The sequence below is a fragment of the Berghia stephanieae genome, chromosome 3, assembly GCF_034508935.2.
Source record: "Berghia stephanieae isolate SIO BIC M18660-M18661 chromosome 3, UCSD_Bste_1.3, whole genome shotgun sequence".
NCBI lineage: Eukaryota > Metazoa > Mollusca > Gastropoda > Nudibranchia > Aeolidiidae > Berghia > Berghia stephanieae.
This window is the reverse complement of record NC_088362.1, coordinates 27,195,840-27,213,270: the sequence shown is the minus strand read 5'-3', so window position 1 is coordinate 27,213,270 and position 17,431 is coordinate 27,195,840. Positions and strand designations below refer to the sequence as shown.

Genomic DNA, 17,431 nt, shown 5'->3' with positions numbered 1-17,431 from the left:
ATATCCAGTCTTCCGGAGGACTGGTTTCACACTTCCAATGAGATTAGAACCAGTATTTATATTTTGACCTCATTCTATTATTCTCTATTAAATTAAAGTTTCCTTTCCATTTGAATAGTGTTATTAAACAAACCCCAAACAAAACAAACAAAACAAACTTGAGCTTATCTATAGAGCAATATCCACTAAACGTGCTCAAAGCGCTTTACAAGGGGCCCCTTGCCAACAGCAACAATTAACATGTAGGACAAGGCATGACGCCTGTTAGGTAGTATTAATTTTTTTTTCCAATGGAAACAACGCTCTTAAAGGTCAGGTACTCATTTTTTTACACCTGCTTACCGTGAAAGAATGTAGGTAAAGAGCATTTCCCAAGGACAACTACGCGACACTCAGAACGGAACTCGAACCAAACTCCTTCCGATCCGAAGGCGAGTGTCAGACCACAAGATCACAAGGCGTACAGCATTTGGTGATGGCTAAAGTGTAAAAAAGTGGGGGTCCCGATAGCTCAGTTGGTAGAGCACTCGCTTCACACGCAAAGGGACCAAGATCGATTCCTGGATCAGTCGAGATTTTTTTCTGACCCCCCTGTCCGCCCAGCAGTGAATGGATAGCTGAGTCTGTTAGATTTGGCGGGAAGTACTTTGCAATAGACAAGCGTCCTGTCCGAAGGATAGCAAGCAATTGCTATTGTCCGTTTCACGCTGTAGAAACCGGGATAAACTCCGGCTCCATGGGTCAAATCGCTCTGTACAAAGTTGTTTTGTCAAAGGACGACAAGTCGATCCCGTATAATCAGTTCAAGCCTTTCAGACTGTGTTGACTTTGCTGCCGATGCGGGGTCTACACACATTCCGTTTAATTAGGTTACAGCATTTGTGTATTCTATTATAGCCGTATTGATATTATTAGCACTTTGGTTGTAATTGGACAAACGGGATGATCAATGTTCTTGTATGGGACGGGGATAGCATGTGTCTGTATGTATGTGTGTGTGTATGTATGTATGTATGTATGTATGTATGTATGTATGTATGTATGTATGTATGTATGTATGTATGTATGTATGTATGTATGTATGTATGTATGTATGTATGTATGTGTGTATGTATGTATGTATGCATGTATGTATGTGTGTGTGTGTGTGTGAGAGAGAGAAGGAGAGAGAGAGAGAGAGAGAGAGAGAGAGAGAGAGAGAGAGAGAGGGGGGGGGGTTATAGTGAGGTCAAAGAGGGACACAACGAGGAACCCGATGGGAAGTTTATCGCGAAATTGTAAGCCACTCTTGACCACGGCAAACATAAAAAAAATAAATTAGTTGGACCATTCCATTGAGAGTATTTATCGCAATGGTTTTACAGAACGATGCTTGTTATAACACTACAATATTGTACCATGTCATGAATTCTCTAAATTGCTTGCCTTAATTAAATCATTGTAGAAAAAAATGTCTTCAGGATCGAGGAGTCTTGATTGTTTCGGCTGTCTCTGAATGGAAATAGCCGCCGTCAGTAATATGTGACACGTCGTGTCAAACCGGCACTATGTCATGTGAACAAGATGCCAAATAGTGATTGTAAGTAAGATTATCAAAAAATGTGAAATTTTGGGGTTTGTCATTTCACGAAACTATATCTATTGTCCTCATTAAAAAAATAAATAAATTGAAACCCCCCTCCCCCCCCACCCCAAAAAGAAAAAAAAAGCAAAGACAAAGCAAGCAAACAGACAAACAAAAAATGAACAACAAAAGAAGAAGAAAGCAATATAAAAACAAAACGAAGCAACAAAACAATCACATTATCCAAGCCCAAAACTCACAAATGTCTCTGAATTTTGATCTGCTAAATCACATAACACCGTATTGATAAGGTGAGTTTCATATTACGATATTATAAAAAAGCCCAGCCGTTCTACCTGGCAAAGCAGTAACAATTAATACCAAAAATGCATTAATTTTAACAGAGTTGAAATTAGAATTCTAGATTCTACACTTTGGAACAAAAATCAAATCAAGACTTTAGTTCATTTTTATTTGTCTTGAGTTATTTGCCCGTGCCCACGAACAAACACTAACTATTCGTCATCACACACCAATAACTTCTAGCTTTTTCATCAATACGTACGAATAGACACATTGCTTTTGTTTTTGATGTCAATCGTTTTTCTTATTCTTCTCTGCTAAAGTGAAGGAGACAAAAAGATGAGTAATTTTAATAATTTATTTACCTTTGAAATTCAAATTTATATGATTAATATCGTCCACAAAAATTTCAATTTTGATCACAGAAAATAAAGAGTTTATCCACGTAATAGACTTTAAGATGAGTCATGTTTAAAAAGAAATGGATTGTAAGACATGGATCGACTTTAGAATGAATTTTTCTCCCGATTGTATTTTTGGTCACAACAACAAATCTGACTCAAATTTTTATCAAAAATGCTTCCGGTTGACATGCTCTTCTAGAGAAATTGAGAATTTTGTTAAACGAGGCCACAGTTACTGTCAAAATAGTCAGGAATTTTGGCCTGAACACTGAGCGTCAAAGGGAGATAAAGCATTATTAACAAAACCAAAATATGACAAGTAACTAACTGTCTCGTTCATACAGAGGTAAACCACATGATCTGCTGGTATTTGAGTAATATCTTTATGGGTTTTCGAAAGGACCAGAATTTGCTGCTTTTCCCAGAGACAAAGCATATTTATTATCTCTTGGTGAAATTATTTTTGATACCCTTTAATGCAATTTTACTATTTTAAGTCAAAGTGTAGAATTGGATTTCGAGTACAGAGGTTTGGCGTAAAATAAAGATATAAATTATAATCATTAAAAAAAATTATCTGATTTTTTAAGAATCTAAATCTCAAACGATAATTGAAAATTTAGTATCACATTCTTAGTCTTAGGCTCAACAAACTGCGCCCGCTGTTTGACTGTAGATTTTCAGTATAATTGACTTATTAGGATGGGGTTAGTCCTATCGTTTTGCAATGGAAACATTCCCGTTCACATTGCTAACATCCCTTAATTGCTACACTTTTTAAATCCTTGCGGCGGATCATTTAAATTCTCCTCATAAAGAGATAAAAAAAAAAAGAGCATTATTCTAAAATAAAATGAATTTAACAAGCATATTTTGTGATTATAGCGCAATATATTTTTCGAAACAATAATTCTCGCCTTGTTTGTTTTCTGTATGTTATATATTATTTCATATTTGTTCACTGTAATTGAATATTACCGACATACCGTTTTATCATGTTTTAATGTTTTTAATGCTTATATTTCACGAGTAAGCACGCTTTTTTAAAAAACGCTTTTAACATTTAAAAAAAACTCAACAGAAAAAAAAAAAAGAAAGACCAAGGTCAACCTGGAGGAGAGACCTTCTGGTAGAGCTAGATGGAGAGGTCTGGGATGCGCTAGCAGGAGAGATGGAAAGACTGGCCAACGATAGAAGAGGATGGAAAAGTTTCAACGGTGGTCCATACCCACTGTGGGGTGAGGACTGAAGAAGAACAGTAAATTGTGCAATTATCGCAGCATGAACTTTACAAGATAAACTATCTTTATAGTAATATATTTTAGTATCAATAATTTTTTACTGGTATCAAAAGAAAACAAAGAAATTCAAACAAATTCAATACATGGAAAATCAAGCATACGGCCGGTCACTTCCCTCTTCAGAACGGTGAGCAAATGAAAAATTACAATTTGAATGAAAAATATAACACGTGATGTCAATTACATTCTGTCAGATTTATTAGAACCAAATCCTTTTGCAGACTGCTGCAAATATTCCCTCATGACGCATTATCCCGCCTTGTGATTGGCTGACGAATGATGACGTCATAACATTTCATCTCGAGAGTCCATATTCCCATGCCTCAATCCGTCAGTCCTCAGTGCTCGCTTTAGTGTCTGAAAAGGAATAAAAATAATATTAGAACTTGTAGATGATTGAATCCATCAGTTGTCTGTTGTATCTATCCATCTATCCATCTATCAATCAATCAATCAATCAATCAATCAATCTATCTATCTATCTATCAATCTATCCATCTGTCTATCTATCTATCTATCTATCTATCTATCTATCTATCTATCTATCTATCTATCTATATCTATCTATCTATCTATCTATCTATCTATCTATCTATCTATCTATCTATCTATCTATCTATCTATCTATCCATCTATCTATCTATCTATCTATCTATCTATCTATCTATCTAATCTATCTATCTATATATCTATCTATCACAACTACAATCTATATATGTTTCTATACACAACCATAATATATATATATATATATATATATATATATATATATATATATATGTATGCATGTTTCTGTATCACAACAACCAAAATAACAACAAACACCAAACAAATAGAAAAATAAAACAAAGAAAGAACAACAGCAACAAAGTATATAACAAAAAAAAAAAAAAGACCAACCCCCCCCCCAAAAAAAAACAAACCCCAAAAAACCTACAAAAAATAAAACAAAAAAAAACAAAACAACTAAACGAACAAACAAAAAGTAAAAAACAAAACAAAAACAAAACGCCAACAAAAATAAAACAAAAAACATATTATCTTAATCATGTTCCAAACAAAACATACAGAAGACATTTACAAACACAATAGAACAAGATTAATCTTGAAAGCGAAACGAAATAGATACACCAAAAAAGAAATGAAGCAGAATAAATTTATATTAAAAAAAAAAGAACCGTAATGTAACGACCAAATGAGATGCATTATACATCGGGATCGCATCCATTGTTCTCTACAGAACGGACATAAAACTATTCGTGAAAGCAGAAAAAAGTATGGCGTCGAGACACAATACAAAAGGCTGGCTTGGCTAACCAGTGCTGTAATGATATCCCGAACTGTTTCCATGTCATCAGGGGTCATATCCGCTTCGTCATTTGTGACGTCATTGACAGTGAAGTCGTCTCCCATTCCGTTCTCTAGTGGTTCCAAGATAGGTTCGACCGGTTTCTCTCTAGGGAGGTTGTCTTCCTGCGAAAGAGTGGAAGAGTTCATAAATGTATAAGGCGAACTATAATACCGTTAGGTATATTGAGTAATAAACAAAAATGAATATTATAAGAGCTTAAAAAAAGAATAGAATACCAAACACGGAAGGTTTCGGGCTCAAAACCCTTCTTCAGCCACAAAAACAAAACAAAACAAAACAATAAAGACATAAATACATTACTAAATTCCAGATAGAAGACAGAGACATTTTGTAGGTCTTCTCTGTAGAAAAATCTTTATTTAGTAATGTGTTTATGTCTTTATTGTTTTTTGTTGTTGTTAGCCGAAGAAGGGGTTTTAGCCCGAAACGTCCCGTGTTTGGTAATTTGTACTTTTTTGAAGCTGTTAAATATTATTCATTTTTGTTTATTACTCTTTACAATCCACATCTCCTAGCAGCTTAGTAGTATCGCTAGGTATATTGAGCGAGTTCTACGATTCGGGAAAAGAGAATAGAGTGAAGTATTTGTGTTTGTACACTGTACTCCTTTTACATCCACGTTGTCGGTGGAGATGAAGTTACTGCTGGTTTTTTAAATTTTTTTTTAAAGACTCAATTTCTCAAAGCAATTGCTTGTTCTACTATGGACAGGATGCTATTTTATTGAAATGTGACAGACTGGCTTAAACTGATGATAAGTAGCGGTGATGTAGATGTTTAAAAATTGCGGCTATGTGGTCTAGTGGTATGGCACTCGCTTTCGGATCGGAAGGTCCTGGGTTCGAGCCTCGCTCGTCGCATAGTTGAGTCCTTGTAGAAGGCTCTTTACTCAAATTCTCACCGTACTCAGGTTTAAAATGAGTACCTGGCCGTTAAAAGCGTTGTCTCTGTCCGAAAAAATTGTGACATTGTCTAACAGGCGTTGTCCCATCCTAAATGTTAAATGTTGCTGTTGGCCAAGGACCCCTTGTAAAGCGCTTTGAGCACATTTAGTGGATATTGCTCTATATAATAGCTCAATTAAAAAAATTGATTTTATAGTCCAGAATATGAAAATTCAGCCGATTTTATATGTATCCATGAATACAACAGACATAATGTATTTAAAATTACAAAAAAAGACATTTCATGTGACTTTTACTTGAAAATCACTAATTTTGCACCTGGTTCACTTCAAAAGGTGATCGGTTTAAGATGACGTCAAACTGTCAAGCTTTGAATTTGACCCAAGTAAGAGAGACAGACAAGTGATATCATCAAAAGCTTTAATTAAATATAACGATATCTTTCGATCAGATATTTTAAGAAAACCAAATCAAATTAATCAGAGGAGTAGAATAAAAGATTTCGTGCACTTTCTCGTTTTATAATCCGAACTTTGTTCTCTTGGCGCACTCACAAAATTCGGTCAGCGATTGGGAAAAGGTCCGAAATTCCCACCCAAAACCGCGAGAATACGAGAATTTATGTTTATTATTCTATCCCTCTCCTTAAAAGTAACGCGTAATGATATAATGATTACAATAATAATTAGTGGCGTCAGATTATCAAGCATGAATTTCACTAAAATCCAGTTTATTTTTTTAAAAGAGTATTATTTAAGTGGTTTGTGAACATATCTTTTATTCAAAGATGACGAAATTAGAATCAGTTGAGGGGTAGAATAAACGATTTCTTAAACTCTTGCGTTTTGGAATTGGAACTTTATTCTCAATGCGCACTCGCAAGCTCGTGCAGCGGTTGGGAACACGTCCGGAATTCCAAAAAGCGAGAGTGTAGGAATCGTATAGTGTTGCAGCTTTCATTGTGTGTGTGTGTGTGTGTGTGTGTGTGTGTGTGTGTTTATGTTTGTCTCGAGGGATCAAACTGAACTATCGGAATGAAAAAAAGTGATTTGCGTCTAGATCGAGAGTTCTTCTTCTTCTAAGTTCCATGCCTGGTCCAGGCTTCGGATACTGCATGAATTACCTCTCTCCATTCCTCCCTGTCTCTTGCTTTTTCAAACAGCTCTTGGATTGTTAGGTTGGTGAAGCCCTTCAGATCGAGAGTTATCACATTGATAATAATTTAAGTTCTATTGAACGCTGCCTTAGGGCTAAGGGTAAAACAACTCTCATGAACGTAAAAACACCAACAATTTATAGGCAAGGCCTTCTTCAGGTAAATAAGTTTAAGTTTAAGTTAATTCAATCTTAGGCTTTCGCCAATAAATCAACAATTTTCTGACAACATAGATACATGAAAGTGGAAAAAATGGTAAATGGAACCAAAAAATAAACTGATACCATTAATAACCACACAAAAAATACAACAATCGTAAGAAAAGGACATATGTTATATAGTTTCTAGCAAAACCAGAAACTATTAGTTGCCTTAGGTTATTTATTGAAGCATGACGTTTCATCGTTTTGACCAACGCTTCAATCAGCATTATAGACCAAAGACCGAAACGTTGTTTTCGTTGTTTTGTATCTTTTTTTATAAGAGTCATTTTTACTCCCTTTATTTTGATATAGAAAATAATATTGTTGACATTTCGGGGTTTTTCCTTTAAGAAATGTACACGTAAACTAAGCAGAAAGAAAAAAGGTAAAAAAAAAAAGGCTGATGTTTGGGGATGATATTTTAAAAAATCTATTTATTTCTACTTTGCCCATTATACTTATGATAAACACCTTTTCAGATTTACTATTGCACCATTGTGCGGCTATGTGGTCTAGTGGTATAACACTCGCTTTCGGATCGGAAGGTCATAGGTTCGAGTCTCACTCGGCGCATAGTTGAGTCCTTGGAAAAGACTCTTTACTCACATTATCCCACCTTACTCATGTGTAAAATGAGTACCTGGCTATTAACAGCGTTGCCGCAGTCTAATAAAATGTAATATTGCCTCAGGCGTCATGTGTCGTTCTATTTGTTACGTGTTGCTGTTGGTCAGGGACCCTTTGTAAAGCTGCTTGAGCACGTTGAGTGGATATGCTCTATATAAAAGCTCACACACCAATGCCCGCTTCCCAATCTGACGCGGTACCAAGGCAACACGGACTGTCGTTCTCCGGAAAACAAAACGAAGCGCTGAGGCTATATTCGCATTTCCGTCACAAAATTGCTGACACCTGATCGAGGCAGCATGAAAATGATAAGCTAAGACAAAGCGACATTCGAATTCGGCGCAAAATCTCAATTAAAATACCCCCTAGGGCCAATTGAATGTTCTGATGAAAGAAATGATACCATTGGTTCAATCTACAGTACTTTTGTAGGAAGTAGGATTGGATTACATTATTATTTTTTCCTTTCAAGACCGGCCGCACTGTGTGGTCATTGGCCAGTAGAACAGATTCTGGGCGCATAGTGCGGTCAATGGCGCTGAAAGAGTTAAATGACCCTCATATTATCGGATGTGAAAGCTGGACAATGACATCCTCCATTATACAGAAGCAAGAAAATTTTCAAAACAAATGTCTAAAAACAATTTTCAACATATTTTGGCCTGCAAAAATACAAGCAGTGGATCTATTAAAGAAAGCTGAATGCACTAGCATAGAAAACCAAATAAAAAAAGAAGAGATGGCGTTGGCTGGGTCATGTGGCCAGAATGGAAAAAGGGTCACTTCCCAAGACAGCCCTGCCCTGTACTGGACAGCAGATGGGAAGAGAAACATGGAAAAAGAAATATAGGAAGCAGGCCTGTCATGGATTACAGCCACCGCAAAAGAAGCCGACTGCGAAAAACGGAGATGTCTGGTGGATGCCCTATGTACCCCAAGGCCCGAGGAGGATAAAGCATCTTACCAAAAACTTTCAAACCTGGGATCTCGCGAAGCCCCAGTATTTAAATCGATCGATATTTATTGAAGGACGAGTTTTCTGGCCAAATTTTTAAACACGAGTTTTTCCAGAGACCAACAGTTTACTGATTAAAGATACCATTGTGTAGACAAAGAGTTAAAGGAAAAGTGGAATAAAGCCAAAATTTGAAATACGCGTCTTTTCAGATTATGGCCGTGAAATGATTAAAGAAGTAGATCTATATTTATTTTAGGTCGTTGACAATGGGAGCCTCAGCGTCAGATGGTTACGTTATAAGTTCACCTTTATTTAAAGATACAGTTTCTGGTGAGAACAAGAAATGAAGTGAGTAGGAAAGTGTGCGAAGACAAATAGAGAATGAAAATTTCGTGGGAAGGGATGGGGGGGGGGGGGGGGGGGTGGTAAGGGGGAGAGGGGCCTGGCCTGGGAGTGCGTGACTCTACTGTCTGAGCTCTCCACCACTCCCCGAGCTACTTTTAGAAGTAACACATTGCCACATGGCCACCCATAGAGCTAAATAAAGCACAGCATTGAACCAGAATTTTGAAAAAAGATATAAATAGAGAAAAACCCAAGGCTTTGCAACAGATTGATAGATCCAAAGATTTGGCCCAAAGCCTCAATTGTATTTAATTGATCGACTGCTGGTAACTGTAAACAGTAATAAACAAAACTGAATTTAACAGCTTCAAAAAAGAACAAAATACCAAACACAGAACATTTCGGCCTCAAAACCCTTCTTCAGATAACAACAGTCGTCGATCTGATTTTTAAGTCATGTATTTATGTTTTCATTGTTTTTTTTTTAAAGCTGTTATATTCATTTTTGTTTATTACTTTTTCCAGTCCACAGCTTCTAGCAGCTTAGTATACGATTCTTTCATCTCTTTGTATTTATTAAACCGAGTTATTTTTATCGTGCCCAATAACACAACGAGCTTGCGATATTATTGTACGATACAAATAAATACAAAGAAACGAAAGAACACGTTTATTCTACCCCTCCAAGTAAGATTGTTGTATATTTTGTAACCAAATGGTATAGTATTTGTATTTCTATTCATAATAATTTGTATCTTTCTCCTTCTGCTTGAATGACAATATGACCCAAAACTAAAAACGTTGGGTTTGTATTCATGTCCACCAAAAGTTTATTTATAGTTACAAATCAGCTGTCTTTTACACCTAATTTCACACCAATAAAATGTGCGAAAATATTCTACATTCGTTGAATAAATTTTTATTCAACGCGTTCAAAGCATTATTCAACAATTACGTATAATTTACTAAGAAATGATAGGGTTTTCCAATGAGAGGGTGGAATAATAATATCGTTTTGGTAACTGTAAACAGTGACATTGCAAATGTTTGGTCTAGTCTAGGACGTGGATTTTTGGGGAGTTCAATGTTGAGTAAGTTAATGAGTGTAAATTACGTTTCAAATCGCGTGCTCTAATGTAGTTATACTTAGTCATACAAATATATTCCCTCCAAATGTAAACAAAGATCTCAAGTCGGCCTGAATAAGCTCGTCACACAATAATGGAGGCGTGAAAATGTGTGTGGATGCCTGCATTGTTCATTCTTCAAAAGCACTTTCTATTTTGGAACTGGTTCGTTAATTGCTACTCGAAAACTTTTACAAATGGGTGTGGTTTGTCATTTTGAGGCTTTCAAATATTTTTTACGCCAATCTCGATAAAAATTAGACGTCTAGGTATGAATTATTTTTTATTTATGTTTAATTTATTGATTTAAAAAAAAAATGTGTGTAGAATTGTATTGCATTTTTTTATGAATATGATTCTATGCTGAAAATTTAAGAGGTCAGAAAAATGATGATAATAATCAAATACGCCGAGTTTTAACATCTCGTGGACATGTGACAATTTTAAGAATCATTATGCACAAAGTTTCTTGGAGATCTCGGTTTTATTATTTTTAAAAAGAGTGTTGAATTAATGATAATCAAAAACAAAAGAAAATTTTCCCAAATAAATTCAGCAACAATACCGTACTGAAATTCTTGAGATCTTTGTCGAACTTGTTCTACCCAACAGAATCAAATTGCTAACACCGCGCGTTTCACGACTGAGACCTTGAAGCATCGAGATTCAAATCAGACACAATTACAAATGGCATTACAAAGCGATATGAGATTAAATAAAGGGTGTCTAGTTTGGTTACTTATAAAAAAAAACGAAAAAAAAACAAGAAAAAACAAAACCAAAAAAAAAACAAAAAACAAAGATAAGAAAGAAAGCAAAAAAAACCAAAAACAAACACACACACACACACACACACACACACACACACACACCCCCCCTCCCAAAGAAAAGAAAAATTTCATCAATCCTGATTACACACACACACACACACACACACACAAACACATACACACACAGACACACGCAGAGACATATTAACCATCATCACAAATTATCTTTAGCAATCAAAATCATGTTTTAAAAAGTACAGTTCCCTATCTATGGCATTTTTTTAAAGATGACTGTTTCAGCTTGCGGTCTAGTGATGGCACATAGTATCCCCCCAAAAAAATAAAAAAAAATAAAAACAACAAAAAAAAGCACTTTTCATACACACTGTTTATATATCGTTTTCCTACACCCATATGGGAAACAAAGACTTGATAAAATTGTTATCCCTTATAATCAAGGCGATGATATTATGAGGGAAACAGTTAATAGAATGGTGCAATGAATATGACTCAATAGTCACCAACACACAGGAAGGGAGAGAAGTATACACATATACACACACACACAGCACACACACATATATAATAATATATATATATTATATATATATATATATATATATATATATATATATGTGTGTGTGTGTGTGTGTGTATAGTGTGTGTGTATGATAGAGAGAGAGAGAGAGAGAGAGAGAGAGAGAGAGAGAGAGAGAGAGATTTGAATGGATTGATGTTGTTGTTATGCGCCTAGAACTTTATTGTATGGAGGATTGGGCGCAATAAATAAATTTGATTATTATTATCATTATTATTATTATTATTATTATTATTATTATTATTATTATTGTTATTATTATTATTATTATTATTATTATTATTATTATTTTTATTATTATTATTATTATTATTATTATTATTATTATTATTATATTATTATTATTATTATTATTATTATTATTTATTATTATTATTATTATTATTATTTTCCTCTCTTCTTCTTCTTCTTCTTCTTCTTCTTATTATTATTATTATTATTATTATTATTATTATTATTATTATTGTTATTCAAGATGTAGCTAAAATTCGAACCAGACTTTCTAAGTTCTAACAAATGACCTACAACTAGTCATTGCAATATCAGCCCAGAATAAATTCGAAATACTTGGACACCTTCAAACTACAGAAAAAAAAATCTAATTGTCTTAAAAAGTCAATCTTCTAACCATTGCAAGAACATGTTCTTTTCGTGAAAAAAAAAATAAACATGAGAAATGAGTAAGAAAACAGACTTTTATTTCATAGAGTCCAGCGTGATTCTATTGTAAATCGTGCTTCCTTTCAAAGGAGCACACTATTTCCTGCCCATCAATGTTTTTGTTTATTTCATCTTAACAACGCCAAAACCACAATATCTCATTCGTTTGTAGCGTTTCATTCATCCTGTTTTGTTGATAAAGGGGAAATCCGAAACGTTCATTTGATCTGTTTTCGTAGATTAAATTGAAGCTTACATTCAATTTCACATTGTTATTTAGAGTCCAGTGGAGAGGCGAAACGTCATAATTAACCAGTAAACTGATGTACAAGGGAAAAAATAAAATTATATATATATAAATATTCCCTTTATTCATCCCATTGGGAAGACTGGAATAACCCAGGCGTCTGCCGCAGAGTAGCGCCACAAATTGAGCTAAGGCCAGGCCACACAGAGCAGCAGCTGCTGATCGAACTCGGTACCTTTCGGGTACTAAGCAAAGACCGTACCGCTGAGCCTAAAGCCACGCTGAAACTAAAAAAAAAACCCATAAAAACTAAAAACTCGCGAAGTCCCAGGTTTGAGAGTTTTTGCCAAGATGAGAGTAATTTAAATCGATATTTATTGAAGGACGAGTTTTCTGGCCTAATTTTTAAGCACGAGTTTTTCCAGAGAACAGCAGTTTACTGGTTAAAGACACCATTGTGTAGACAAAGGGATAAAGGAAACGTGGAATAAAGCAATATAAATATATATGATATATCATGGAAGAAGGATATAAACCGTTTGTCTCCAAACAAAGGATCAAATCAATACCATCCAAAATGTTACAGTTTGTATTGAATTCAATGTTTACTTTATTTTATTAACTTTACCTCTTCTTTTTTTTATTCTCTACTCATTTCTGTTGACAATATCCTATGTTATTCATTTGTTAACAGTTTGGGAAAAGGTAGATACATATTTGGTTTGAATTTTTAATATAAAAAAATCAAGCAAATTTAACGAGGATATAATACCCCCTCCCCCTCCCCCTCCCCCGCCCCCACCTCCCCATCTCTCGTATTTTCTATAGATGTCATGTTGTGCTGGTACACCTGTCATCATAACAGCTCTATGTGACGTCATGAACAGAAAAGTCAACATTATCTAGAATGAAAAACTTTTCGTAACATCGATACACAATTATGAACATTGTTCTCTGACAGGGAGACACCAGGAAACAACACGATATAATATTGTAAACATTGATTTATCTTAGTAGACTTAAGAATTAGAGTGCTGCTGCTTCTGTTGCTGCTGAATGTTTTAAGAGGGAAATGCTAAAAATTCTTCAATGCAAATGTTATTGACACATCCAATGCGTTAATGTGTGGTAAAATAAAAAAAAAACAATATAATGGGCTTTTCCAATGATGGAAGAAATACCCTGGAGCCACCCACCAACGTGCCACCTTTAATGCACTGCGCTGCTATTCAAATAGTTGTCAAACCATTCCTCTCACTCTCACTTATCCGATTTGTTTTTTAGCGATTTACAAACCGATCTCTGCTTTGAAGTGAAAATGACGAACCACATTAAGATTATGATCTGTTAAAAAAAAAAAAGTAATATATATATATATATATATATATATATATATATATATATATATATATATATATATATATATATATAATTGTTGTTGTTGTTGGTTGAAGAAGGGTTTTGAGCCCCAAGCGTTCCATGTTTTGGTATTTTGGAGGAGAGAGACAAAGAAGAGAGAAAGAGAGAGAAAGAAAGAAAGAAAGAAAGAAAGAAAGAAAGAAAGAGAGATAGATAGATATATATATATAGAGAGTGAGTGAGTGAGTGAGTGAGAGAGAGAGAGAGAGAGAGAGAGAGAGAGAGAGAGAGAGAGAGAGAGAGAGAGAGAGAGAGAGAGATTTAATCTACATCACGAAAATGTAATAATTAACAGTTTTGGAGATTTTAACCAATAAATCCAACAATAAAAAACTTAACGGTTCCAGGTCTCGTTAAAATGCCTTTCCTCACATCTATGTTTTTTTTTCGACAGTATCCAGAGAGAACACATAAAAAAATATTTCTCACTATTATCAATTCGTATAGTTATCTAGATATATACGACCCGCGATCTCGAAAATATTTTCTGTCCGGACGGTTAAGTTTCTTTTAAAAAAAAAGATAGAATTTATAGTCGGAATATGAACTGGTTTAGATTTCATGGTTGATTGAGGAGAATCGACGTGTGCATATATACAGGTCTGATATCCGTACCCAATTATGGGCCTGATTTAACATTGATGTGGGTCATTTAAATCGGTCGATATTTGAAGGACGAGTTTTCTGGCCACACTTTTAAATACACGTTTTTCCAGAGTATGGCTTTTAAGTGGTTAATTCAGCTCTCTCTCTCTCTCTCTCTCTCTCTCTCTCTCTCTCTCTCTCTCTCTCCCCCCCCCCTATCCCAATGCCAACAGGCCCAATGCAGTCTCAAGTTAATTCCGATTTATGTGGGTTTGAAAGGACAGTCATAATTGCCGAGGTATTCCTCATCCCAAGGAAAGCCATGCCAGGCTAAGGGAGAACACTCTCTGTAGGATCTAAATTTAGAACTAATATGATTTCATTGTGTCATTTTAGGCTATGCTCACATTTACACATCACGAATTGGTTTTCATGTTATAATAGATTAGAGAGAACTAATTGATAATAATAATAATGATACTACTACTACTACTACTACTACTACTACTACTACTACTACTACTACTACTACTACTACTGCTGCTACTACTACTACTACTACTACTACTACTACTACTACTACTACTACTACTACTACCTACTACTACTACTCTACTACTACTACTACTACTACTACTACTACTACTACTACTACTACTACTAATAATAATAATAATAATAATAATAATAATAATAATAATAATAATGATATTGATAATAATAATTACAAAATTGAACTTTTAAAATATAAGAAAAAACGTTCAAATTAACATTGTGTGAAATTGAACAATTTTCTAGAAACCCGTATCTAGGTATGAAAAAAACAAACCGACAAAGTACAAAAATCGTTGACTTATTTCTCTGACGTTTTCAAGCCGTCCCCGCCTCTATTGAAGGTCACGACCAATTCATTGATAAAGAACTGAACAAGTGTGTATGAAAGGTGCCAGACAAAGCAAGAAAAAAAATACAAGAAAAAAAAAACCATCCCAAAAAATCAGTATACCTCGATTGGGGATCGAACCTAAGACCTTCCGATATCCGGTCAGACGTGCTACCATTTCACCACAGAGCCCCTGTGGTGTAATGGTACCACGTCTGACCGGTAATCAATCGAGGTCGACTGATTTTTTCGGATGGTTTTTTTCTTGTATTTTTCTTTCTTGCTTTGTCTGGCACCTTTCATACACACTTGTTCAGTTCTTTATCTTACACCGGTGCCTGCTCCTTAATTTCCTAATTGATTGACTTCGGTATGTCGACAAGAGACTATCAGAATTCATGAAAAGAACCATTTCAAACAGATGCCATTAATCTCCCATCTAAACTATGTCCCAAGGACCTCATTACAAGAAGAGACAAATGGCACGAATCATGACTGAAAGTGATCTACTAAGCTGCTCGAAGCTGTGGACTGGAAAATCTAATACACGAAATATGAATTTTTTAAAAAAAGCAACAACAACAACAACAAAAAAAACCCCAAATAACAAAACAAAACAAACAAACTTGGGCTTTTATATAGGGAAATATCCACTCAATGTGCTCAAAGCGTTTTGCAAGGGGTCCCTGACCAACAGCAACACGTACAAATGTAGATCGAAACAAGACCCCTGTTTAGGCGATATTACAATTTTTTTCGGACAGAGACAACGCTGTGACGGCTGGGTACTCATTTTACACTTGAGTACGTTGAGAGAATGTAAGTAAAGAGCCTTTTCCAATGACTCAACTATGCGCCGAGCGAGCGAGGCTTGAACCCAGGACCTTCCGATCCGATTCTCTCACCAAACACAGGTGTAAAATGAGTACCTGGCCGTTAACAGCGTTGTCTCTGTCGGAATAAATTGTAATATCGCCTAATGCTGCTGTTGGTTAGGGACCCCTTGTAAGGCACTTTAAGCACGTTTAGTGGATATTGCGATATAGAAAAGCTCAAGTTATTTATTTATTAAAAAAAAAAAAAAACTAGAAAAAGTTAATCTAAATTTTTATATTTTTGACTATAGTTTCAAATTTTCAGCATCGTGCTGATCTTGACTTGGTAGCATGAGTCTGACCGATAATGGTAATCAGAAGGTCTGAGGTTCGATCTCCAGTCGAGGTCGACTGATTGTTTGGGATGTTGTTTTTTTTTCTTGTATTTTTCTTTCTTGCTTTTTCTGGCACCTTTCATACACACTTGTTCAGTTCTTTATCTTACACTGGTGCCTGCTCCTTAACCCTAATCCTACGTCGTGTTTTTACCCCTTAATCGTACGTCGGGGGCCCCGTTGTTACCCCATGGCAATAATATATAGTAAAATAAAAAAAAGTATCCTTATTCGTACGTCAGGGGTAATTTTGTTACACCCTTGACAATACATAGTAAAATATAGAACTATTAATTTATTAATTTGATCGTATGGAGATAGAGCCTAGGTGCAGATCATTATCCTGAATTACAAGATATGAAGTGAGTAGAAAAGTGCCAGAAGACAATAGAGAATAAAAATTTTTTTCGCGGCGGTGGTGGGGTTTGAACCTGCGACTTTATTGGTACGACAACTCCGCCTGGCAGGTGAGAGCGTGGCTCTACCGTGTGAGCTATCCACGAACACAAAATATTCGTTTCAAACCCAAAGTCATTTCTAGATCCCTCTCTCACCCACTTCTTGAGATCGCCGATTCGTTCGCCACCATCGCGAAGTAATTTTGACCAGCAGTTAAGCTTAATAGCCAATATTCTCATCACAAACATATAACATAGAAACGATTGAGACATTGAGTATGCTCCGGTGTATGGGGTGAATTTTTAATTCAGAAAAGTGAGTGGAGCAGGCACTTATGTTGGTAACAACAAGATATGAAGTGAGTAGAAAAGTGCCAGAAGACAATAGAGAATAAA

The 17,431-nt window shown here is 35.2% G+C and overlaps 1 protein-coding gene across 2 annotated transcripts in view; it reads right to left on the bottom strand.

Annotated features, from left to right (window-relative positions):
- Positions 1 to 2,211: 2,211 nt before the first annotated feature.
- Positions 2,212 to 17,431, bottom strand: part of LOC144967456 (uncharacterized) — a 119,921-nt gene continuing 104,701 nt past the window's right edge. For both annotated transcript variants that reach the window (XM_078904733.1, XM_078904734.1), the window contains exons 5-6: positions 4,890 to 5,045; positions 2,212 to 3,929 (exon numbers count right to left, since the gene is read on the bottom strand). In XM_078904733.1, the coding sequence (XP_078760859.1) occupies positions 3,858 to 3,929; positions 4,890 to 5,045 (228 nt within the window). In that variant the 3' untranslated portion in view covers positions 2,212 to 3,857. The remainder of the gene's footprint in view (positions 3,930 to 4,889; positions 5,046 to 17,431) is intronic.